This window comes from Copadichromis virginalis, linkage group LG2 (assembly GCF_057382275.1).
Source record: "Copadichromis virginalis isolate Kocher_CV1m ecotype Utaka linkage group LG2, C_Virginalis_male_GT1.1, whole genome shotgun sequence".
In the NCBI taxonomy this organism is placed as follows: Eukaryota; Metazoa; Chordata; class Actinopteri; order Cichliformes; family Cichlidae; genus Copadichromis; species Copadichromis virginalis.
Genome location: NC_140619.1, coordinates 22,803,028 through 22,828,009, shown reverse-complemented (window position 1 = coordinate 22,828,009; position 24,982 = coordinate 22,803,028). Strand labels below are relative to the sequence as shown.

Below are 24,982 nucleotides of genomic sequence, written 5' to 3'. Positions count from 1 at the left end.
AGGGGAGAAACGAGCACGTGGAACCGACTGCCCACCGAATCCTCGAGCGCTCGCTCCCGTCGCTGCTGCTCGCCCCTGTGACAGGTAGCTAGCAAGTTTTGACATTTCTGTGAAAGTACTTTTTATGAACCCACTTGCCTACAGTATGATTTAAAAGGTGGAGAGAATGTAAAAAAGTTTTTGTTTTTCTTCTTTGTAAATATGTAATTAGAAAATTATATCGAAAATTACACCTGTTTTCAATAGAAAATAATGTTAACTCTAAACGCCTCGGCTTGTTTGTCAACCGTTCTTTGTTTGGTCATTTTGGCCAGCCGTTGAAGTTAATCCTTGTATATACTGAACCATTTTGTAACTACAGTCAGAGGAGAACTGCTAACAGACCGTAGACCCCACAGCGACTTCAATGAGCTTTTTCTTTGCTATTTGTAGCAACATCCTATGTTTACTCCTGAAGAAATTGTAGACCTGAGTGACTGCTGGAGGAGGCCTCACACACGAATGGATATCCGTCGGGTTCAGGGGTCGAAGATGTTTTGATCAGAAGTTGCTGTACTAATGACCATCCGTGTGAAAGGGCCAGGGAATTATAGTGCTTCTCTAAACGCCACCTAGCAGGATTCATTCTATTTTTGATAACCCCTGAATAAGTTAATTTATGATAAACTTTCAGTTGGCACAATGTAGGACTTAGTGTTGTTAAAATTTCAGCCACATGTAGCTTTCTGTGAGTATGGACATGTCTCTGTGTAGTTGGTGTTTGCTCATTGCTTTGAAGAGAGCAGACTGCACAGGCTCATTGGTTTAACTTTGTTCCCCTGGGCTGTCTGACCAGCCTTTTTCCCTGAACAGAGCTTGCTGTTTTAGTGTTGGACAGTCCAGTGACTGGGCTTTTGATGGCTGGTCCTGCTACTCATAACCACTCTCTGTGTGATACTGATATGATCCAGTCAACCAGGAAAAGGCCATTTGGGGCATTGTATGCCGTGCCCGAGGGGCTTCGTGAACAGAAAAGCATTGTTCTGTTGCTCTCACTCCAACTTTTAAATGTATAATTTAATTTGCAGGCAGTAACTTGCACTACATTGCTCTGAAGGAGAACAGAGACACTTAAATGGATCCCTTAATCAAACACATTGCGATGTTTGTGTTTTAAAGCTGCTTTTAACTTTTTGCATTGTTGTGTAAGACCAGTGTTTTTCGTTGTTTTTAAAAAGCTCCAATCATGTTTATGTCAAGAGCAACAGGATTTAAAAGTTGTAGGACTCTTAAAACCAAGAGCGGGGTTAATAACTGTGCTCCATACCATGATTTACATCTCAAGTCAAGATTGGACTGCCGTGTCTCGGGTCACAGGCCTTGTATAGATTAAGCAGAAATAGCTTGGGTCTTGGTGGTCTCAGTCTCTGGTGTCACATCACTGTTGTCATTTCAGGATCAGGTGTCAAGTTGGCTGTGTCATCAAAGAATGATGTTGTCAGACTGAAAACTGTGTTTTGCCATCATTGTGTGAGTTTGAATGCAAATTCCAATACTGATGTACGGTTAAAAACGTTCATAGTGCAACTTTCTCCTCTTGCTAGGCCTCACATCATTCTGCTCTACTTTTCATTTATCCGTTGCTAAAAAAGCCGCCTGATCCATTCCCTCATAAAAGAGGGACTTTGGCTGCTTAGCAACAGTGAATGCCAAGTCTGCCTGGCAGCCCATGGCCACTCCCCTCGGCATGGATAAGGTAACGTGTTGCTCTCTGCCTCACTTGATCCTTTTGTGAACTTGGGGAATGAACCTCTGCAGTGAGCACTGCCTCTAGCTGGACCTTTGCATGCTTGCACAGGCGGAGCAGTGTGAAGCTAAGTTACTGAGTTTGTCTGAGACAGGAGCTGGTTAGATGGATTGATGATCCACTTCTGCAGCAGGCCTACAGGACAATCACGTTACCTCAGGGAGTGAAAGAAGTGAAGCTAACAACTGCATGGGGGGGGGGGCACTCTCACTCAGACTGTGATGTTACTGATGCACGGCTGATTCTGAACACGAGGACAGAGGAGCAGTGGGATGGCGATAGACTCTCAGCCAATTGCCTGCTTAGCTGGCTGGATTTTGGACTTTGCAAGGAAAGTAGTAATTGGATTGTCTGTGAAAGGCTAAAACGAGGCGAATGGAGCTACAAAAAGTGCAATACAGTAAGCTTAAAAGGTGACTAAAGATATTTTCTTTCTTACTGTAAATCTCTGGATGCAGAGGATGCAAATGGAGGTATTGAAAGTTAGTTTATACTGTAGCCGAGTACCTCTCCTTAAATCTTTGTACACAGTTGTGCTTCCTTCTTTGACTGTTCCTTATTTCTGTTCACTGTCTCAGTGTCTTGTAACTTGAATCTCTTGGTTTTATTTACCCATAAACATCGTCAGGTTGTCAGCACATTACATAATACGCCATGCCCAGGCTTATTTGTAACAACCAAAACAACTGCTCTTTGTCATTGGCCTTGAAGGTGCACTTCCACAGTTCAATGTGCACGTCAGCTTGTCAGGGCTATATATTATACTTCATTGTAGAGATTGCAATGTACAGTAAGGTGTGTTCTCTCTGCCTGTTAAACAAACACATTCATCGAGTTTTTGACCACTGATCGTGCTGATAAGATTCACTGAAACTGTTGGAATTTTTTCAGCTCTGATATTGAAGGCGAGGCAGGATATGGATATAACGCCATGTTTCTTCAAAGAAATAGGCTGTGATTTGACTTCTTGAGGGTTCAATCCTATGTGTCATCATAGGATTTCCCATTTCAAAGAGTGCTTTATTTGAATAAATGTAACTTCATTGAACCTTTTTTAAGGTGATTGAGATATTTTTATTTAAAAAAAGAGAAATCTGTATAATCTGCAGGTGTCTGTGCAACTGCCAACTTGTGTCATACTTCAAGAAGAGCCAGGTCTTTGCACAGGGAAAGAAAAGGGTCATTTTTCTGGATTGTTTTCATAATGCTGCAAAATATCTTGGCACTAAAATACGCAAATAGGCCAAAGGCTTATAGGCCGTTTCCCAACAATGGGTGGCGAGCACTTAAGTTAACAATGTTTTCCCATTAAAAGGATGAAAATGATGGAAACAAAATGTAAAAAAAGTCAGTAAGGATGTTTTTTAAAAGTAGCTAGTAGACTGTATGACTTTATCTTTGTGTACATCCAAGTGTTAATTGTTCTTAAAAGCAATAGCAATGCTAAAAGCTCTTTGTGTGTGCATTTTCAAGTTGTTGGTGACCCAATGTCTGCTTTTCCTGTCATCTGTACCCCAGTGGATTTTGTAGTCGTGGCTGGCGAGCTCTGCAATCCAGCCTGCTTGGATAAACACAACAGTGCATAGCAAAGCTGCCGAGACAGTTCATTCATGTTTTTACTCTCACACGAGCCACGGCAGAGTAAAAACATCCCTCCTAAAAGTTGGTCCATCCTTGCATTGAAGCCATTTTTGAAATCATGATTCTACAGAGACATCAATACTGACTGTGATATTTTCATGCAGTTCTCAGTTTAAATATAAAATGCATCATGCTGAAAAGATTACAAATTGTTTGGGTTGGTTGTTCACACAGGCTCACCAGTTTTGCTGAGCTGTAGAGTCAGTTTCCTGCTCTTAGCTGACATTAATGGCATCGTGTGTTGTTTTCTATTTCAAGGTTCAATAAGTTGTGTATTCAGAGTTGCTCTTCTGCTTATCTTGGTTGTAATGAGTTATTTGGGTTACTGTTGCCACAGTTGGCATCAACAATCATGTCCCGTTAAAAGTCACTTGCATTGCCTTTCATTCCCACTCTGATGCTGAGGTTGAAATTCAGAATATTTGTCAAATTTCTTGGTTTATTAGATATTTGCTTTATGGAGGAGTTAAACAGGTGTACATAATGAAGTGGCTGGTCAGTGTATGTTGGTGCTTTTATGCTGTTCTTTGAACATACAAATGTATTGACAGGCTATGGTGCTGCTTTCACCAAAATGGTTTCTTTTTCTCCTCTTTTACAGAAATCCTTCCCTGGTATCAGATTTTAATGGGCTAAAGTGCTGCCAGCTGAACCCATAACTGAAGCTGTTCAGCACTTGGGATACACAAGAAATAAAATCCCATCAGAATTCTTAAACATGGCCAGTGACCAACCTGAAAGCATGGTGCCTCCACCTCACAGTGACATAAAGCTGATCCTTTCATCTGAGACTCACCCATCCACGCCTGTGTCACCTGACTCCAGCAGTAGTATTTCGTACATGAATGTCAGAGGAGCCAGCAGCTCTGCTGACATTAATGTACTCGAACATCGCCTTAGTCAGTGCTCCCCTGTGGATAACCTTTACAATACCACCTTAACACATGGGGATGTCTTCTGTGGTGTGACTTCAAACTTGAATCAAACCTTCATTGCCACACCTGTGAATGATGGCATTAATTTCTGGAAACAAAACTTGAGCCTCATGAGCAATGAAGACGTGGAGGATTTTATTAGGCACAGAGGGGATGAAAGTAACAATACTGTAATGTCTCAGAGTTCATGTGGGGCATCCTGGAGGGGATCCAATGAGAATGACTGCTGCTCTCTGAGCTCTGGGGAAATGGTAATGAGGAGCAATAGTTTCTGTCTGGAGGACCAGTCACTCTTATTAGTCTCTTCCCTGGAGGAATCATCCATCTCTCCAGCTGCACGTCGACCAGAATCACCTGCTGTATCGAACCTGCTGTCGACCACTATTCTGGGCGTCTGCAATAAACCCGCAGAGAGAGTCTCAGAGGAGAACACAGGCCATCCTTGTCTTGGTGTGACTTTCATTCAGGCAGACAACAAGGAGCTCCTCGATGAGGAAAATGAAATGGCAACATCGAATTGTTTTGTAGCTTTGCCAAATGAGAATGAACGGGGGCTTTTCACAACGTTCATCTGTGAAACCTCTCCAGACTGTGGAAAAGAGGCAAACTGTACCAGTGCTGAAGCAGAACCTTTGCCCCCATTTTCAGCGGCATTTACACCAGAACAAGGCAAGACCTTTGTGTCCACTCTGTCAAATACGCAGGAAATTGATGAGGGTGTTTGCACTTCCACTCCGGTGCAAAACATTGAGAACAAGATAAACGGCCTCCCCTCGTCTCCATGCATTAGAAATGTGAGCAGCCCAGGATGTCACCCTGTTAAACAGCAGCAAATATCTGTCACTAATAAACAATGTTTAGACCCAGGACTGCCACCTACAGCAAGAAAAGCTAAGAAAATAGAAATTAAAAGGTTTCCCAAACCTGACTTCAGTCATGTAAAATCCAAAGTCGTAACAAGAGATCCACAGCAAACCTCAGTGCCAGAAGTTAATTTGGGGAATAAACGTACTGAATCCCTGAGAAGAACCCCAAATGGTATGTTTCCTGCCAAGAGAAGAAGTAGCACTACATCTGATTCTGCCACCAGTAAAATATTTAATGATGGACAGTTAGAAGTGGATGCTGGAGCTGCTAATTTGGGATTAACAGTGACACAGTCATGTGAGCATACTGCTGTGGATGGCCAGGGCAAGAGCAGAGAAACCCCAGCAGGCCAGTGCAGTAAACCCAGCTTTCAAACAGAGGGGCCCTCTTCCAGCCAAGTATCCGAAACCTCAGCACAGCACGCTTGCAGCCAGAGCAGCTTCTCATCCCTAGAAAAATCCCCGGGTAAAAGTGGCCCCAAACCAACTCCAAAGAAGGGTGTGTCAAACAAAGCTGTGGCCAGATCAGGCTCATCTTTGGGTCAGGACAAGTCTTCTGTCTTCAAGACATGGCCTCGCTGCTCATCTGAGAGTTCATCATCAGCGTCCAGGACACCTCAGGAGAAGCAAACAACTCTAAAGTTCTCAGCTAGTTTTAACATTACTAAAGCCAAGACCCACCAGAGACAAACCAAAGCAAAGAACCTGAGCTGCTCTTCCCAGAATAAACAGGCTATACACTCCGAGGACCCTACTCAAAACTCCTCCAGAGAGGTCAAGAAAATAAGCCTCGTGGTGAGTAGATGGAGCATTGATTGTGAAGGTGAATATGTATGAGTGTCAGAGGTGGGGGGGGCTACAGGGGGCTTTTTCTTGTGTGTTGTAGTCCATCTGGGCCAAATGCACAAGACCTGCAGACTAAGTGAAGAATTGTTCTCTTTTCAGGCAGAGTCAGCAAGAGCTCATTTGGATGATGGTAAGACTAGATGTGTACCTTGGCAACCATCCCCTAGACTTGCTAGGAGAACACCACTTTCACAACCTCCACCTGCCAGTCCCAGACCAACCACTTTGTCAGCCAGGCAGAGACTGGGATCCCTGGGGATGAATGAAATCAGGACCCCTAAAGCTGTAGGGAAACCTCAATCCAAGCAGACGAGCATTACAGGTATGGGTCATGTTTGCTTGATTAAACCTGTTATGTTGAACTTGTTCTGTGGCAACAGTTCAGAAATGTTAAAAGTTATTCTTTATTGTCTTGAGGAAGCCAAAGTTCACCTATAAATGCATTAAAATACTAGACAGGAGGCCACAGTCAATGCCTTGTAAAAGTAGAACCTAGGGATTTCTTAACTGGATTTTTCGATGTTATGTAAACAGAATTGTGTAACAGGCCTTTTTAACCTTTTGGCTCAAAGCACCACAGTTTCTTTTCTTTCTTTTTTTTTTTTTCCAGGAAGTTGGGCATGTAGTCCAACTGATAAAGCAGGACTATAAATATTTATAATATTCACCCAATACTTCAAGAAGTAACGACTGCAAATTCATTACTTTTCAATGTGCTTTCATACTAGAATTAGGTTGTCATGACATTTCCTTTCCACTAGAGGGTGACATTGAGCAAAGTCTGTCACAAATTATTCAGGTGTTTGTCAAAAATGGACAGCTTGCTCAGCGCTATTGTTAGATGAATCCTGAGGAAAGGAGAGAGACTGTTCATCTGATGGGAAGCGGTCTGCAAACTGGAAAGTAGGGGAAGGAAAGGGAGTTTTTGAGGTTAGCAATGGTTTGAAAGGAGGACAATATTTAAACCAGTTGGACCTTTAGTACAGTAAAATGTCATGACCAATGACATTGTCATTTTTCAGCTGTACACACAGCTTTAAATTTAAATTGAGCTACAGCATTTTTGTTTATGGATTGTTGTTAGGATTGTTTGATTTTTAAATATTTAGAGTTGGTAAGATTGCAAAGTTCCCAAACTTATGTTTCAGTGACTGTTAAAACTGAAAGTAGTCACACTTTCGCATTCTAGTTTTGTGCAATTGAATGTGGTTTTAGCTTTAACTTTTAAAAATATCCTTATTTTTATCTGGATCTGACACATCAAAAATACCTAGAACATGACTCTTTATATGTATTAGTGAGCTTATCCTTAATAAAGAGGTTCATGCTGCTGACCTCATTTCCTTCCCCAGGCTGTCAGAGAGCACAGGCAATAGGAGAGCCATCCCTGGGATCTGCCTCAGCAGCCAACATTGAGCCCCAGGTCAATGGACTACAACCTCCTCAGACTCCCACTCAGCCCTCTGTTATAGGTCCTCGGTCCACCCCTGTTAGTAAACTACCACACAGGACTTTGGGGCCTTTTAGGAGCCTTACTCAAACCAGTGTTCAGCATGCGCTATCCCAAAGCTCTGGGAATACACAAGGTGAGATTATTAAGAATTTTCTGTCGCTTTTAGAAATAGGATATTCTTTCTAGAAATAGTGCCAGTATGCTGTTATATAAAGGTATAAAAACAGTTATGAACTGGTTTCTGGGATTAGCCATGATGTTTATTGGAGGGTTTTTAAGGACACATGTGGCTAGGATGATGACCTACTTTGCCCTGGCTAGGATTGGAATCTCCCCTTGGGCAGTCTTTCTCTGATTGCAATCCTCCACCTCTGCTATGATTATAGGTGCTTGACATCTTAAACATAGATTTTTCTGATTTCTTCTGAAAGAATGTAGAAACATGTTAAACATAAAGCTGAATGAATGAACGGAACCCCAGGAAACTGGGAAAATGATCTTCATTGTAAGGGTTATCTGCTTTGGAGTTCTGAACAGCCAATCAGAATGTACTGATGTGTCATGAATAGATGGAGCAATGTTTTGATGTGAGCTTCCCAAATCCTCAACAGCATAGAGCTCTCTGATTGGCTGAGAGAATATATTTGTCTAAGTCGGGGACCCCCTTGTTGGTTGTCATGGCAACGGCTCCTATTCCACTCTAGTTCACACGCAGTGTTGCCTGGAGGAGAAAGAGCAGACATACACTACAACTGATGCCGTCTGAGGTGGATTCAAAGGAGCGTTTCTTCTGTTTTTTGATTGAAAACCAATGGCTGGCTACACTGGGCTTCGAAGCTGCACCTGGACGGAATTTCCAGCTCATGTTTTCAACAGTTCTTCTTTACTTACACAAGGCAGTGCAGCATCCAGCTGTGACCTCACTCTCTTGACCTGCCTGCTCATTGGATCCTATCGCTTTTGCATCATCCCTTTGTTAGCTGCATTTAATGGAAAAGAGAGAAATCTGTGGAGAAGTAAGTTGGGCTGGCAGCTGACTCATTAGTGGGGTTGCCATGGTGACTTATTTACTGTTTGGGATCTTATCAATTTGGATGACATAACCGTTTGTTTGGCGTGCTAAAAATTGTAGATTCAGTTCTTTTTGCTATTGTTTTGGTCATTTTGTCATCAACATTCCTTATAATACACTCTTCCAATACTTAATTTACATTGTTACATTCTACATTGCACATGCTAGAACTAAAATATTCTTTGTCTCTAAATGGCTTCAAATGACTTTCTGACAAACTACCAGTGATGCCAAAGGTTGTTATACTAATTCCCAGTGAATTTCCAGAACATCATGACATACATTGCAGTATTTAACCAGTATGTCTCTAATGCCTCCAACAGTTTCTGGAGGAGTTGCACACAAAACAACCCCATTCAAATCTGTGGTACTGAAAGCAAGGCTCATCTCGACCTCTGGGAAAAACACTGGACCAAGTAGGATCACACTACCACACGCCACACATATCGCAGTCTTTCATTGTAACATGTGATTATATTTAAGCCTTCTTTGAATAACAATTGATCACTTTTTGAACAGGACATTCTTTTTTTTTTTTCTTTTTTTTTTTTAAATCTATCTTTCAATGACCTTCATAAATGTGACCTAATCTGTTAAAGTTTGTATAGTATGGTAACGATGCTTGATAAGCACTGTTTAGTCTTGATTAAATTAAACTGTCTCCTCCTCAAACTAGTTTTGTGTTTCACAGTTGTCATTCACTCAGCAGGCAGTGTGTCACCTTCATTATGGGTCAGATTAACTCCAGCCTCTTTTCTCTCCTGGATCTTTTGCTTGTAACAGCTTTGTCTACGGTAAACAAGCCTGCTGCTTCCACTGGAAAAGGAGCATCAAATTCTATAATTGGTCCTCTGTTAAAGACAGCTTCTGCAAAACTTGCTCGATCAACGCTGGTTGGATCTGGTAAGACTCGTTTTATTCTCTCTGTATTTTACAGAATTTTTAACGTCCTTGTTTGTATTTTCTAAGTCTAAACTAAACATCAGCATGGTGTAGGTTTTGTTCCATTTGATAGTGTGGCGGACCAAAACTAACACAGTGCATTATATACTATTAAAGTATAACAGCAACAGATGAAGTTTTCCTTTTCTACATTTATAGACCTATTAAACTATCAATCCATCCAATTGCTTCTGTTTGAGTCGTAGGGGGAGCACGCCTCCCTCTCTCCCAGCCACCTCGTCCAGCTTATTTGGAGAAACACCAAAGTGTTCCCAGGGCAGCAGAGAAAAATCTGTCCAGGGTACCCTGGTTCTACTCCGGGGCCATTTCCCAGTAGTATATGCCCCGAACATGATGCCCCAGAGGCGTCCTTGTCAGATAGCTGAGCCACCTCAGCTGGCTCCTTACAATATGAAACAGTAGCAGCTCCACTCCGAGCCCCTCTCTAATAATTGACCTCCTCACCCCTAGGACAGCAGTCCTCACTCATGCCTTATCGACTGATCTAGCTGCTATTTAAAGAAATCTATATGTAAGTATAAATACAACGTAGACCAGGCAAACAAATTGTGCAGACAAGCTAGTGTGCTGTCTACTAATGACTAACAATTTCATATTTCCACTGCTGCGAGGAACGTGTGGCATATTAGTCAACCCAGCTTTTAACTTGAGAGTTGCTCGCTGTGATTCATACGCAGTGCTTGAAATTTCAGGGCTTCTCATCTCTTGCTGTCTTTTATGGTGTCAGTGGATTGTGTCTTTGAGCAGAAGCTAAACTGGAACACACATTAAATTAAACCTGATTTGTCATCATACTGACCTTGCCATGAGCTTCCTGTTATCTATTACTATCCCACTGCCAGGGACACAGGGAAATAGAGTAATGCCTTGGCAACTTCAAATTCCCATTGGCTGATGTTCTCATGCTTGCTCCTCCCACCCGTTTTAATGCTCCCTAGCCCCACCCCCTCTACTCTCTCCCCTGGCATCCTGGCAGTGCTACAGCACCGCCATCATCCAGCTTGGAGATGCTGCTTTACTTTGGGAGATTTGTGCTTTTTTGTGAAAAGCTGACGGCTGACTTTACAGAGGATTAAGAGATTTTTGCTTCCCCCCCCCATTCTGCCTTTATCACGTCTTTCAGACTGTGCCACGACCAATGGCCAGGCTTTGACCCTGTACTGTTCACAGCTGGGAATTAATTTTGAGTTGGGACTTCTGCCATGCCGAACTGGGTGCCCTCACTTTTTTCAAGGCCATATCAGTGGAGTAGCTGTTACTACTGCTTTTTATTGATTTATTTAGTAATTTTCCATCACACCTCATCAGTGCTGCTGTTACCTGAGGCATGATGCACTGAGAGGCACCACAGCTCGTGGTCCTTAGCTAGCACCAACCATCTGAATCGTGAAACTGGTTTTTGATTTTTAAATCAAACTGTTAGCTGAAGACTTTGGTTCTTTTGCATTGTTTTTGAGATGTTATGGTCGCCGAAGCTCTCCTTGTCCAACATCCACGTGCGTCTGACAGCCAAAGGTTTACTCCGAAATATTCAGCTGCTCTCAGGATGCAGGAAGAACACTGTGGTTTTCCAAGCAGGTCTGTCAGTTGTTTTGGTGTTAAATATTGTTGTCAGTGTTATTATGACATTTTGAGCAGTTTCTGTGCTGTTGTATTTAAGCCAATCAGTTTGCCTTTCAAGTAGATATGTGGTGTCAGTTTATGAAATCCATTTTTAGCTATATACTAATTGGCAATACAGATGGCTCCAAAGCATGTGACCCTGGGCTGAAGTATGCTAGGAATGGAAAAATTGAAGAATGATTTAACCAAAAACTGTAATAGTCTTTGACATTCAGTGTTTGTTTATATTATCTTCAAGCATTGATTATGTATCCAAATGTCCCACTTCCCTTTCATGCTTCCTGGGATTTCTGAGACTCTTCTTTCAGTCAAATGTGCCGGGGTTATTTTGGTTCTTTATGTCTAAGTGACTCCATGGCAGTCTTGTTGTAATTGTAGAACTGCATGTTTGCTTAAAGCTTTTGTACGTTTTTTTTTGTTTTGTTTTGTTTTGTTTGTTTTTTTTCTCAAATGTGGTAAATTTGTTTTATGAAGCAATTTCGGAAGCACTTTGTATCCTTCTAGTAATTAAATAGTATCATTTCTTTTTTTAAGTTCTAATCTGCTACTGTATCACTGATTCACAAGTATTAAAACTCGTGCATTTTTCTTATTTTCATTCATTATCATACTATTAGAGTTGTGCCCCTTACTGTATCAGCCAAGAACTGTAACAAGCCCCTGATTGTGAGGGGTCTCATCATCCATCATGCTTTGTGCTATGATGTGATATCTCCTCACACCAGCAGAGCACAATGCTGTGGAGTCATTAAATCTCTCTGTTTAAGTATAGAAGTTAGAGTGGTACAGTTATCCTTCTTTGAGTCTGAAGTGAAATGAGAAGCTTGTCATTATTTTGTATTTAGACACTTGGATGAGAATAGCTGTAAGTCCTGTGTTGCTATGGAGCAGTAGACAAAGAAGGCGATTATGTGCTTATGTAAAGGAAATTAAATGTCATGTGGGTGCAGATTTGTGTGTTTATGTAAAGCAAAAGTGACACGATGCTTTTAAAGCATTATAGAAAGGTTTAATAGTGACTCCCTGACAATACGTTTGTTAATATTTGAATATTTCATTAATGTTTTGAGTTTGTATTAGTGTTACACTGGGTCGTCATCACAGGAGAAAAGTGAATGCTTCACTGAAACATAGTTTTACAGCCTGAAATGTGTAAATGTATGAAGCATATGATACAGTAGATAATCTTTTTTCTTTCTCTTCTATACAAGCACGTTTATATAACATGTTGGTGAAGTTGATGTTCTCTATTTGTTCTAGTTTCCAGCCAGCAGAGGGCGTTGTAATTCAAACAAACCTCTGCTAGGTTTGTTCAAAACATGCAACACACTTTTAGAGTTCCAATTCAATTTAGTACAACATTAAAAAGATATCAGAACTATGAACAAAATCCATATTGAAATACTTGGCCAAAAAGTGTTTCATGTTTTAGCTTTGTTTACAAAAAAGAGAGTGTAGACACTGAAGTCTGACGGAATGTTTGTAAGACGTTAAAACTGAAAACAAAAGCTTGGAAATTTAAAAACGTGTTGGGGTTTTTTAACTACATATCTCTATTATTTCAGAAAAAATGTTTGAATGGTCTTGAATCATCTGAGTCCCAAACATCAGTCTTTTATAAACATAACTTAGTCAGGATCACAAGTCTTGTGGTTCCAGCTACACGATGGTGACAATTGCTAACCAAACATCTAAATATTTAGAATCTTTCCGTGAATGATGCAGTATGTCCTTTTTTTGGCTATTTGATAGCCTCAGTGAAGAAAGGACAGGAAAGCGGGGGGCAGAGAGAGAGAGGCAAAGACATGCAGCAAAATGCCGCAGGTCGGACTCAAACCCGAGCCGACCGCTCTCAGCCGTATGGCATGTGGTCGCCCGCTCAACGCACTGAGCTAAATCAGCGCCCATGCTGCAGTATGTCTTAACAGTTGTAACACATGTAGTTGTTGCAGAACAAGACAGGCGTTTTGTTTGTCTTAAAGGCTGTGCCCAACGCTCGTGCTGAACAGTTTACTCTGGCAGCCGTAAAGTAAGCTGCACATCCGGATACAGAGCTTTGAAAACTCAAGTCTGTCTTTATGACGCCAACATTTTATGGCTGCAGAATGATGAATCTGTTTTTATATAACTCTAGTTTCTCAAAGCAAGATTGCATCGATTTCATCCCTCCAAAATTTGATTAATGAATGAGTTGCTATCAGAATGTTTAATTTGACTCAACAATGACACTCTTACATACAAGTTCAAGATCAATGTGACTTAATTCAAAAATGTATATCCAAAAGGTCAACTTTACTGACTTTCATGACTATTGTTCAATGTCTAAACATCAACCTGAGGGAGGCTTACCCCTGAAAGGTGATAATTAGTCCCAGAGTAATGAGTCCCACAGGCAGCTGCATGTAGTAGCAGTATATTCCAGTCATTAAAGCTAGGATTCCTGATATGTCCCAGGCTATTTTCACTACTATGTTATGAAACTGTCTCTTAAGAGCTAGCATGATATATAAACATGTCCATTAGTATCATTGTAATTGATGTTGGAACTTTTCTTTCTTTTCTTTTTTTTTTTTCCTCCCCCAAAACAGCATGTGTAGTGAAATTTTCAGTCAGGTGTTCCTCTGTTGTAGTAGAGTAAACGATGTGAACTGATGGTAGCTGTTGCATATCAGTGATGTATGTATAAGGCTGATGTAAATCAATGCTGGCCTTGCTAAAATAAGCTGTCCTTGGAGACCAGTGCCTGCAGAGCACTAGACTAAAATCTAATTGTATTCAGTGAATCTATTTTTTCTTTTTTCCATTTTTCCCTTCGGGGCCATCAGAGGAGCAGCGCTGGGATTCATCAGACTGCCTGATTGGACAGATGCATGCATAAGTGCTTTGACTCGGGCCTTGTTGCAAATGTGCGCCTGACATGAGTGTCGTGATTTATACTGTATTGTCAGACCACCTGCAGTGATTATGGAGGGGAGTTTGTTGATGATCGGGGTTGTCACGACACTAAAGTCCTTATTTTATTTTATTGTATTTTTTTTCCCACAGTGGACAAGAACAAATCCAAAGCTGGCTCCCACCAACAACTCCCTCAACAGCAAGCATCACAACAGAAGCAGAGCAACAGGCCTCAGGATGCAGTGCCAGCGAGTCTTACAGAAGCTGACAGAATAAACCAGAACGTCCAGCAGCTCAAAGGACTGCTGAGAGCCAGTAACTGTAGATTTGAAGCACTCTCCATAGTCTTGCAGCAAACATTGACTGGGGTAAGAATTGATTTATTTCATAAAAACACTTTCATTTGTAGTTTAAAGTATATTTTATGACACACATTTTGTTAGTTTTGAGACATGGCAATCATTAACCAAGTTCAGTGAGTTCAGCTCACAGTAGTTTCTTATGATCATCTGTTTAGAGTAGAAACTAATGTTGTTGAGCAGTGAGTTTGACGTTCCAGTAAAACACATAAAAAATATTGCTCTTTATATTAAGCTAATAATTTTTCTACACATACATGAGTCCATTGTGCTTGAATCATAACTACAAGTGTTGTAACATCACATCGTGCGTTCTGACAGAGGGGAAACTTAATGGCATTACTGTTTTGCGCATCTATCCTAATAGTCGTACTCCACCCAACCATCAAACTGCCTTATTTAGTTGTCAGAGCAAAACTATGTCGATAATGTGAGTGAAATTGTTTCTTTGTTTGAATCCATGTGTTCTTAAAGAGAAGAAGTACTATCTGCAGGACACAGTGTTTCAGCTCTCTGGGTTGATTCAGTAATGCCCTTGTTTGATTACATCATATGTTATGCATCAGTGGCAAAATGTCTGGTCTGGTAGGATTGTTCTCTCCTGGTCACTTTGTGTTTTGCAGTGGTCAGACGCTGATATGTTCGTGTCTGTAAATCTTCATTTAGCACCACGGTGCTGTAAGCTCAGTTTGTTGTGGTGTAGTTAGGGCGCTCTGCAGCTAACAGTATTTTCAGAAAACGAAGCCACTGCTTCTCTCAGCTGTAATGCATGCAGTCACCTTTGAAGTTTTTTCTCCTTTGGCCTTAATGTCAGCAACTGCTTTTACTTCTGCCTTACTCCAGATTTTGACACCAGACAAATTTATCATTACTGTAGTTACGACAGAGTTCATATTTGGCCAAGAGAAACCTCAGAGGACTCGAGTCTAGGGAACATTTTTGTCTCCATTTAACATGATTCATCATTCTAACCAATCAAAAAAACAGCAATAACTTCTTTAAAAGCTTGTGTGGTTTACTGCACATTATTTCCCCCTGAATTAATTTTTCATTACTTTGGATAATGTCTGAAGTTTATCTGCTAGTTTGTGGAAACATCTTCTAGTTCTTACTGATCTGCAGTATGAATTCTTCCCCACAGAAATAAAAGCCAGAAGGTGGAGCATGTTCCTGAAGTATGGAGTCATGCCTTTCCTTATTCGGGGTGGAGTCAGTTTGGTGCAGGTGTCCAACTCTCACCATTTCTTTCTCCCTACTTACCCGATGCTCCCACAAAATGGCTAAAACTCTTTCGGTTCACTTAGTTTGAAAGGCCAGTGTCCAGTAGCACAGATAAGTTATAAAGATTAAATTTAAGTGATCATTATTTATTTATTTATTTATTTATTATTAGTTTGTATCTGAGAAGCTGATTCATTGGACAGCCTCAGTCTAACCAGAATTTTAACCCTGACAATGGATGTGGTCCACCTGGTGATGAGCACTAGAAATTGGCTTCAAAATGATTTATATATATTTATTTTAGTAGCTTGTGAATATTTTTAAATCAAAACTTATTTTTTTTGTTTACATGAAAACATAACAGATTTTTTTTTCCATGTGGTCTCGGTGCAGTCATGAGGAAGACATTTGGAGCAGAATACGTTTAAGTCGCTGCTCGTGTCATGTGATGTAATGTGACAGCTGGTATGAGGCACAGTGTGTGATGTTGTGTCACTGATCTTTGCCTCATTCCCCTCTGTTTGGATGGCTGGGTTGTGAAACTGAATGCATCAACAAATATTAAAAACACGCTCGTTCCTCTAGAATACAAAAGTCTCCTCCCACTGAGTCAGTTTTAACTATTGCATGTCCTGCTTCTTTTTGCTACCCCTATAGGATGATACTATTTAATGCTAATGCTTGCTGTATATCAGACGCAGGGACTTGCCTTTTTATATGTAATCTGAAGTCACTGAGGTTGTGCGATACAGATCTAGTGATTTTTGGATGTCGGGTGTATTAATGTTCAGATACGCTTTGAAATCTGGTGGTCACTGATCATACCAAGAATAGCTAGCTGGCCCTGGCCCTGACACTGTGAGAATGCCCCAGCTGTTGACTTGATATGGTTATGAACAGCAGCCAAATGCTAAGCAAGGACTGTTTCTTATCATCTGTTTGGATGGGGTGTTTGCCATGCCTTCTCTTAACACTTTCCCCACCAGACTGTTGTTTTGACAGGGTGAAAAAGAAATGCTATAAGACTGGTTTCCTCTTAGCACAGAAATGGAAGCACATTACAAAAAATCAAAAATACGACCTTTATTTATTTAGCTATTTATATGTTTGCTTGTTAAGTCTCAATATTTCCAGGAGACGGGAACGTGATCTACATCAGTCATGGTCTCAGTTGAGCTTCATGTCATCCTACACCTGACATGGATCATAGTTGTATACACAAGGGACATTTCTCCTCTCTGGATTTGGCTATAAGAGTTGTGCAGTGCAGAGGCTTGTGCTGAGTAATGATATCAAATTAAATTAGCGAAAGCATCCACTGCCTAACAAAACAATCTGTATTTTGGATAATGAAGGAGATTTTTTGCTTACACTGTAGGGCTGCATGGTAGCAAGTTGGGGGTTTTGTTGTTGTTCAATTTCTGGGTGAAAATCATGTAAATAAAGAAGAATAAAAGGGCACTGCTGCATTGTAGTTGATGTGAACCAAAGAGGAAAACAAGTTTAACTGTAGACATTTTCTATACTGCCAGCTAGTGAACAAATAATATTTGAATGCTGGTGAGCAACACGATTTACAGTCAGTGAACATAAATCGTGTTGCTCACACAGAAGCTGGAAATTTCCTCTGTCACAGCATTGTATCATCACCTTATAGGAAGACAGTGCCTGTGCAGCCTGTAGCTCTACAGCAGGATGTAATATAATTGTGCAGAGGGGTGATTTAATCTGTTTGGATGAGTAGTGGGGGATGGTGGTAATGAAGCCTCTCCATGTATCCCACGGGTAGGTCACTGCACAGCACAAGTCCTGCTCCAGCAGCCTGATGTCAGACAGCTCTGAAGAATTTATCTGTTTGCTCCACTCCGGCTGCCTTTACTGCTGTCTTAAAGTGACCTCACCTCACTGAGGAGGCTGTTCTCATGCACACTGTAGCCTGCCCCTTCTGTTATTTTAGATGGAATACGGTAATGCACTCTGCAGTCACTCACCACAGCCAGGGGAAGCGGCTTTTTCAGTCCTGCCTCAGATGTAGTCAGAGCAGTCTGGGAGGAGGTGGCGCGCCCACCTGGACCACTGTCTGTCCTGGAGTACGCAGGGGGGGGGACTCCAGCACCCAAGCCTCTGGCTGAGGCTGGACAATGGGCTGTTCTGGCAGCAAAGCATGCCTTAGTGCTCCCTGCGCTGCAGAGAGGGTAACTAGCTTCTACATTGTTCCACTCTGCAGTGAGGAATAGATGCAGGACAGGGTGAACACGTATTTGCTAATGTAAACTGATCAGTGAGGTGATGTTTGGCTTGTCTTACTTGCCTGATTTTTCTCATATCCATAATTAAATAATGCCAGGTATTCGGTGTATTGTGCACAGTGTCAGGTTGTTGATGTGAATCGGGACAGTAAGTGAAACGTAATAGACGGGAGATAAACAGTTTTTGGATCATCTATGCGTCAGTTTGAAGTCTTGCAGGAGCACTGCAGCTACAGCACAGCCTTTCCACTGCAAAACTGACTCAGAAAGAGAGAAGTAAGGGAGTTTCTTCTCTCTTTTCTTTTTTCAGTTCCTCTCAGTATCACTTGTTCTGGCTTTTTCTTGTTAGCTGCGTTTGCTGGTGGTGGTGGTTGTTGTTGTGGCTGCTGCTGCTCTTGGTGGTTTTTGTGTGTATTTCAAATGCAGTATTTTAGTAGGAAAACTGCAGTAATTGGATGATTGCATTACTTGCATTTCCCCTTTTGTAATCTTGACTGTCACAATTTAGTCTTGTTACTGTGCTGGAATAAAGCTGCAGAAATAAATGCACGAGTATGTGTGTGTGACTGTTTACCTTTTTCTTGCTTGCAGCGTGATGAAGCCACACAGCAGTGCAGGGAACTGTCCCAGGAGCTGGTCAATCTTAGAGAAGAGCTGGGTAAGTTGGGTCACCTTGGCTTCATGTTAAGTGTTTGCAGTGTTTAGCTGTGTAAAGAAACTCTGCTGGTGCAGGGTTTGCATTTAGTTACTTTGTCTGGATTTTTATTTTTAATCCCTTAGGTTTGGATTTTTGTTCAGGTTGGTAGAAATTAAGGAAATCTTTAAGGGTGATTTGACTTTATCTTTAATGCTATGCCCTGTTTGCGGTCACGGGTTAAATTTTATATGTGTTTCATGACTAAAGATGATCATTTCCAGATGCAGATAAAGCTTTGACCACACAGACTGTCCATTCAGCACTTTCTTTACTTAACTGTTTTGTCCACTGAAAATCAGTTGCCAAGGCAAGTAGTTGGTTACGTTTAGTTTTTTTGTTAGTGATTTCCATTTCCCACAGCGTGGCAGTCTGACCTCTGAACCCACACAGGAGGGGCTGGTGGAATGCCACACCACATGAGGCCTTGTGAATTCTTGGAGAGAGTGATCCATGTTTTATGTCCAGCTTAAGTGCTGTCAAACAGGCCCGAGCACACTCAAACATGGCTCACACACCAGCCTTTATCTCTTTTACTTCAGGCAGCAGTAGTACTGTGGCCCCTCCCTCACAGCCGCGGGACTTCCACATGACTGCTCTTATATGCCGAGCGCTGTTGTATTTGCACTGAAACACATTCTTCATCTTTGGGAAGCTACATTCACCTCAGGCAGACTTTTTGTAAACTTGTTTGGATGTGTGAAGTCGTTGGAATTATTCTAGGGATATTGTCTCTCTTTTAGTTAATTTCCTTGTATGTGTACTTTACAGATTCTCTACTTATCCAAGGAGCAATTTGTTGATGGTATTTTTGCATTGCTTCCAAACCCCATCTCACCCAGACTCTGAGCCACAAGGTGTTTTATGTGGAGGGGTTTGGACATTAAGGTCACATGACTGCAAAATGCTTTGCTCCTCTTTGTTGAACTATACGTGCCAAAGCCTGATAGATTGTCCCTTCGTTTGCTTGTCATCTGTTCCTGGATCTGCTGCCATTATTCCACTCTGAATAAGGCGGCTCCTCATTCTCAGGCAATGAAATGTAATTCCTTGACTTTCCTTTTTCTATTTTTCTATTTATTTTTTTCATTTGGTTTGGGAGATTACCTTTTGTTTGGAAATGATCTACAAACATCCACTGTGCAGTGACACCCTGAGAACATCAAATTGTACCTGCCACACATGTGTCACTACAGAGCAACATCTGGATTCAGCATTTGACAGCCACTGCTGCAGGTGCACATAGTTGCAAGTCCTGAATGTTTGAGGGTTTTTTTTGTCATTCTTATTAGTGTTAGTTGTACAATAAACAATACATTATTGTATTATTTGGTTCAGTCTGTTACTCTTGTTTTGGATCAACTGTAACCCACATAATTTCCTTAGGAACTATTAAAGTATTCTGATTTTAGAGGAGCACAGCCTGTTTGACATGGAAGAAGTTTTTGTTCTTCATAACTGTCTTAACACTATCGCAGTCTCTCTGTAGTGCACTGACTGACCTGCCAGCTGACAGATATTTGCACTGTTTGTGCACAGACACTTGAGCTGCAGACAGTTTATGGAGTTTGCTTCTCTCACCCACTTCAGCCCAGATATAAACACTTGTCAGTGGAAACAGTTTGGAACTTGTCAGGCTGATTTGGAGATGGAAAACAAAAGCCATCAATGGCAAATAAAGGATAAAATGGCCAATGATCATCTTGGAAATGGTTTAAGAAATCTGCCTTGAGATGTTGTGAAAGAATTTGGACTCATTTCTATTTCTTCTTGTGTCTGGAATTGACATGCAGTGTAGCTGGCATCAGCACTCAAGTGTGCAGGCACCTCCCCTTGAAAGTCAGTTTTTCCATTCCTTTTTGGAGAGCATTTGGTGACACATGTTCGCATCAACGAGGACTTTGCTAAAAAGGCTTTTATTAGAGGGCACATCAGATTTCTTACAGTTACTAATGAAAATTTTCCTCTGACTTTGCAGCTGTACAGACTGATATTTAATAAACAGAGTAGCTGAATACAATGCAAGCTGTCAGCTTTCACCAAGATAAAACTTTATCCTTCCAGTTTCCTCTGTTCATTCATCTGAGCATCTGGAGAAGGAGAATGAAGAGTTGCGTGTTGCTCTGGAGGATGCACTGCACAAACTGCAGGAACAGCACCGTAATGACCTGGTTGAGCTGGAGCAGAGGCTGCAGGCCTACTACCAGGCTGAGAGGGACAAAGTTCACTGTGCCTACCAGAAAGAGGCAGACAAGTCCAAAACTGTCATGCAGCAGCAGGTTTGTCTCTACAGCACCTTCTGATTCTTATTTTGGGAAATTTTAAGATGATTTACAGCCTAGTCTAGTCAATTTTATTTAATCCTGTGGGGAAAATTAACTGACTTATGTTCTGTTTAAAGATTGAAGAGCTTAAAGTAAATCATGAAGCCATGAAGTTGGACCTTGAGAAAAGCCATGAAGAACAGCTGCAGTGTGTTAAACAGCAGTATGAGATGTCACTGGAAGGTGAGAGAACAATCCAAATATATTCATCACCTGCATAATGCAGGCATTAAATATTGGAACATTTGTCTTTGTTTTTATTCCATGCATTTTCATTGTGTTCATTTCATTTTGTGATACTGGAATCTGCAAACCTTTCAGAGCTCAGGAAAGTCCACAACCAGGAGCTGGAGGCTTTGGACAAAACCTTAAAAGATGCTGAAGCCTCTCTCTCTGTGAGCTTCCTCTTCTGCTCTTTTAAGTCATCTTACAACAGGACTGTAGCTTACTTTGTAATGGTTTGCTCAGACTTTGTTGTGCTGTACATCCACAGAGTCAAATTGAGGAGCTGACCTTGGAGAATAGTGCTCTAAATGAGAGGCTAACTGCTGAGGAGAGGAAGAGGAAAGAGCTGGCTGAAAACAGTCAGGTACTCTGTGCTTATTATAGCTCAGATCTGATACAGAAGCATCTTGTGACTCTAGTGTCGTTTCCCCCTGAGCATGAAAGATTTAAGATAAAATGGGAACAGATGCAAAAATGTCTTCATATTTTCTTAGAGGATTTCATTCTCAAGTCTGCAATGATTTGTGTTTGTTCAGTAATTAACCCTCATTAACTCTTCTCTACTGTATGAATAGGTATGAATTGAAATGAGTTAATTTCTGCTACATATGCACTAGATTCCCCCGCCCAGAGTTAATTTTCCTGCAGTGCTGTTGTACAGTAAGGCCGCCACTCCTCATTAATGTAAAGTGGCTCTAACTGTACTCTGTATTGTCCCCCAGCATAGTTATTTAGGCTAACTACCTCACATTACCTGTCACTCCATATTTGTTATTAATACACTTATTCAGAAAAAAATGGCACAAGCAGCAGTTTAATAAAACGACACATGATCAGTAATGGAGTGCTTCATTAACCACCGCCCCACCCATATATGGTCTGTTATTATTTATTTATTTATTTATCTTCATAAAGGATCCTAAGCAATTTCCCTCTACTTTTTTTCACTCACAGAAGGACCCTCACACTCTGTATCTGGAGCAGGAGCTACAAAGTCTCAAAGTGGTGCTGGATATCAAAAACACACAGGTCCACCAACAGGAGAAGAAGCTCATGGAGATAGACAAACTGGTCAGACGATAAAGAAACTTAAAGCTCAGCACTGCTGCTGAGACTTTCCCTTTTAAACTCGCTCTTTTCATTCATTTTTTTTTTCCAGACAGAGAAAAATGTAAAGTTAGACGAGAGCCTTAAAAAAGTCCAGCAAGAGAACGAAGACCTCAAAGCCCGCATGGAAAAACACGCTGCTCTTTCAAGGTAAGAGTCCACCATATGGGTTCATAGTGATTAATTCCACAGAGTGAAGCACCTGAACAGCTGCCTCAGCTCAGACTCATTTTAAATTACTGCAGTCATTAAGTGTAATGAACACCAAGCTTTTTTCTGTGTGCCAATATAATTCCTAACCTCTAATGCACCTCCACTTTATTCCAAAAACTATCGATCACGCCACCATCCTGGTGCCGCAGCTACTCACAAAGATTCCAAATATGTATCAAAGTGACTCATATTCCCTTTTCCATCTGAGGAGGTCAGTGCGGTTGTAGAACTGTTTTTTTTGGAATTGCTTTTACGACCCTAATTCCAAATAAAATTTGGGATGCTTTGTCTTATCTTTGTTGCCGCACAAAGGAAAATGCCAAAAAGGAATATTGTATGGCTGAGGCCGTCGGTGAGCACAGCATTAAAAACAGGCCTGATTCTGTGATGCTCACAAGCATGTCTAGAAATGACTGTCTGTGAACGCAACTCACAGGGCCTCCACAGCATCCCAACGTTTTGTCAAATAGGGCTGCAAAACTGACCTTTATGCCTTCAGGTGGAAGTTACTGAGATTCAAACTCATCCAAATATAGAAAACACACACACTTCAGGTGTGTGTGTGTGTGTGTGTGTGTGTGTGTGTGTTAAATTAAAGTGTGCACTTCGGTCATTAACACTGGAAGAGGCCTGCTAAATTAATAAAGTAATTCTCAGAAGAAGGCAGCAGTGATAATTTCATGGTTTCATCCAGGAGATGAAGCTGCATCACGCTTGCTCGTGTACATATTTCAGGATGTCAGTTTGAGCTCTTGTTTTCAGAGCTGGGGGCACATCCGAGTAAGCAGAGACTTTATTTTATAGAGTCGACTGACCCAGACAGCATCTATCTGTGCATCTACTATTTTCCTATCGTTGCATATTTGAGTTGTGAATGCACTTTGCTGCCAAGTACAGTGATCTGATTGGTCACATCTGTTGATTTGGATCCAGAAAATCTGAAAACTCAAGCTTGGTTTGGAAAAAATAATAATAGGTGTCCAAAATAATATTATTGAAACATAAAATATTTATACAGATTTTGTGCTTCTGGTGTGTAAAGGCCTTTAGTCTGTGTCCAAATTTGACATAAAGTCAGTTGTGATATAAAGTGCAGCGCAGATGTCCGAGGATGTCTTAGAAACATTAATATATTAACCTAAAACTGTAAAATTGGAAGGAATCAAGTGTAAGAATGTGTATATTAATGAAACTTGTCAGAGAAACACAAAGACACGAGACACTGCTGAAGAATTTTAGATCCTCCTCCTCTCAGCATACGGAGGTCAAGGGAATCTGTCCGGAATGCTGACCCCATTTCCAGAGAACTGATTGGCCGGTAGGTGATGTTTTCATACGTGGTACCTGCATATCTGGAGCAGGTTAGCCTTGCAGCATAAGTGACTGTCACAGTACACCCCAGTTTAAAAAAACTGTATACGATGAAAAGCATTGTTCAGGCCTCCGCTTGTCTTGTGTTGATGCACCGCAGGCAGCTGTCGACAGAGCAGGCCATGCTGCAGGAGTCTCTTCATAAGGAGTCCAAGGTGAACAAGCGTCTGTCCATGGAGAACGAGGAGCTGCTGTGGAAGCTCCATAATGGAGACTTGAGTAGCCCACGCAAGGTGTCTCCCACCTCCACCTCTCCCTCCCACTCCTTCAACTTCCAATCACCTCGCAGCTCTGGCTGCTTCTCCAGCCCTCCCCTGTCACCCAGATAACAACGGGCTCCTGCTTCCAGGAAGCAGAACACTGCATTTGAGTTATCCGTCTGGACTTAAGAGCCATCTTTGTTTCCTTTGCATTTAGCGAAACATCAGCCTGACCTTGGCTCATTCAGAATGAGCCGAACTCTGACACTGCAGAAATACAGGAAAAACAACACTGCACAGAAGCACTTAATAAGGAAGGCCACGATGTTTGCCTTTAGAATTTGATTCTTTGGATGGAGGAAAGAGGAAATCTCAGGACTTCTATGTAATGAAACACTTTGTTATTTGTAGAGGCTTATCTTTGCTGAAGCTCGGCATACACACACAGTACATGCAGTAAAATACATGCATGTGTACATTTGCGGGAAAAAGAGGAAAAAAAACATTAAACTTCTTATGCCGATTTTTTTTTTCTTTCTTTTTTTTTTTAAAATTAGTATTTTCTTTCTATAAAACTAATAAGTATGTTCAGAATTTCCTTGGTTATGTTATTTTTTTAAGGCTTTTTTTTTTTTTTTTTTTTTTTTTTTTTTGGTAATAGTTGGGTTCTGGATCATTTGTGGCCTTGTACGGTTTTGTTTCAATGTTTATTTGACCGAGGGACCAGTCAAAGTCTCTTTGCATGTGTAGCCCGTACCGAAGCCTCCTAACACAGCTTTAAAGTCAGCGTCTGTGCAAAGAGCTGACCAGAAGCAGCTTTGCTCATCTGTGTCAGACTGTATCTTGGAAATGTCTGAGTATTTTTGTTTTGAATTTATATAATAGATGTGCTGATCCTGTTTGAAATAATCTATTAATAAAGTCTTGTATTAAACTGAA

General features: G+C 41.2%; 1 protein-coding gene across 3 annotated transcripts; it reads left to right on the top strand.

Moving 5' to 3' along the window:
- The first annotated feature begins 21 nt into the window (after positions 1 to 21).
- mtus1a (microtubule associated tumor suppressor 1a) lies at positions 22 to 24,982 on the top strand. 3 transcript variants are annotated; one of them, XM_085474033.1, is made up of 15 exons: positions 22 to 84; positions 4,029 to 6,023; positions 6,174 to 6,396; positions 7,427 to 7,660; positions 8,923 to 9,015; positions 9,383 to 9,502; positions 14,231 to 14,448; positions 18,501 to 18,567; positions 20,668 to 20,882; positions 21,005 to 21,110; positions 21,249 to 21,322; positions 21,421 to 21,516; positions 22,107 to 22,223; positions 22,312 to 22,409; positions 23,673 to 23,937. In XM_085474033.1, the coding sequence occupies exons 2-15, from the start codon at positions 4,146 to 4,148 to the stop codon at positions 23,761 to 23,763; spliced, it is 3,630 nt and encodes a 1,209-aa protein (XP_085330159.1). In that variant the 5' UTR covers positions 22 to 84; positions 4,029 to 4,145; the 3' UTR covers positions 23,764 to 23,937. The 3 variants fall into 3 exon arrangements, with proteins under 3 accessions (XP_085330159.1, XP_085330155.1, XP_085330157.1); XM_085474029.1 differs by lacking the exon at positions 23,673 to 23,937 and adding an exon at positions 23,944 to 24,982 and having other exon boundaries at positions 23 to 84; XM_085474031.1 differs by lacking the exons at positions 22 to 84; positions 23,673 to 23,937 and adding exons at positions 1,780 to 2,199; positions 23,944 to 24,982.

What these genes read in the sequence shown, in the direction of transcription:
- mtus1a (XM_085474029.1), top strand. Translation starts at nt 4,146, where the DNA reads ATGGCCAGTGACCAACCTGAAAGCATGGTGCCTCCACCTCACAGTGAC. An exon ending in CAATCTTAGAGAAGAGCTGG is followed by an intron (nt 18,568 to 20,667) that starts GTAAGTTGGGTC and finishes TTATCCTTCCAG; the next exon opens with TTTCCTCTGTTCATTCATCT. An exon ending in AAACTGTCATGCAGCAGCAG is followed by an intron (nt 20,883 to 21,004) that starts GTTTGTCTCTAC and finishes TTCTGTTTAAAG; the next exon opens with ATTGAAGAGCTTAAAGTAAA.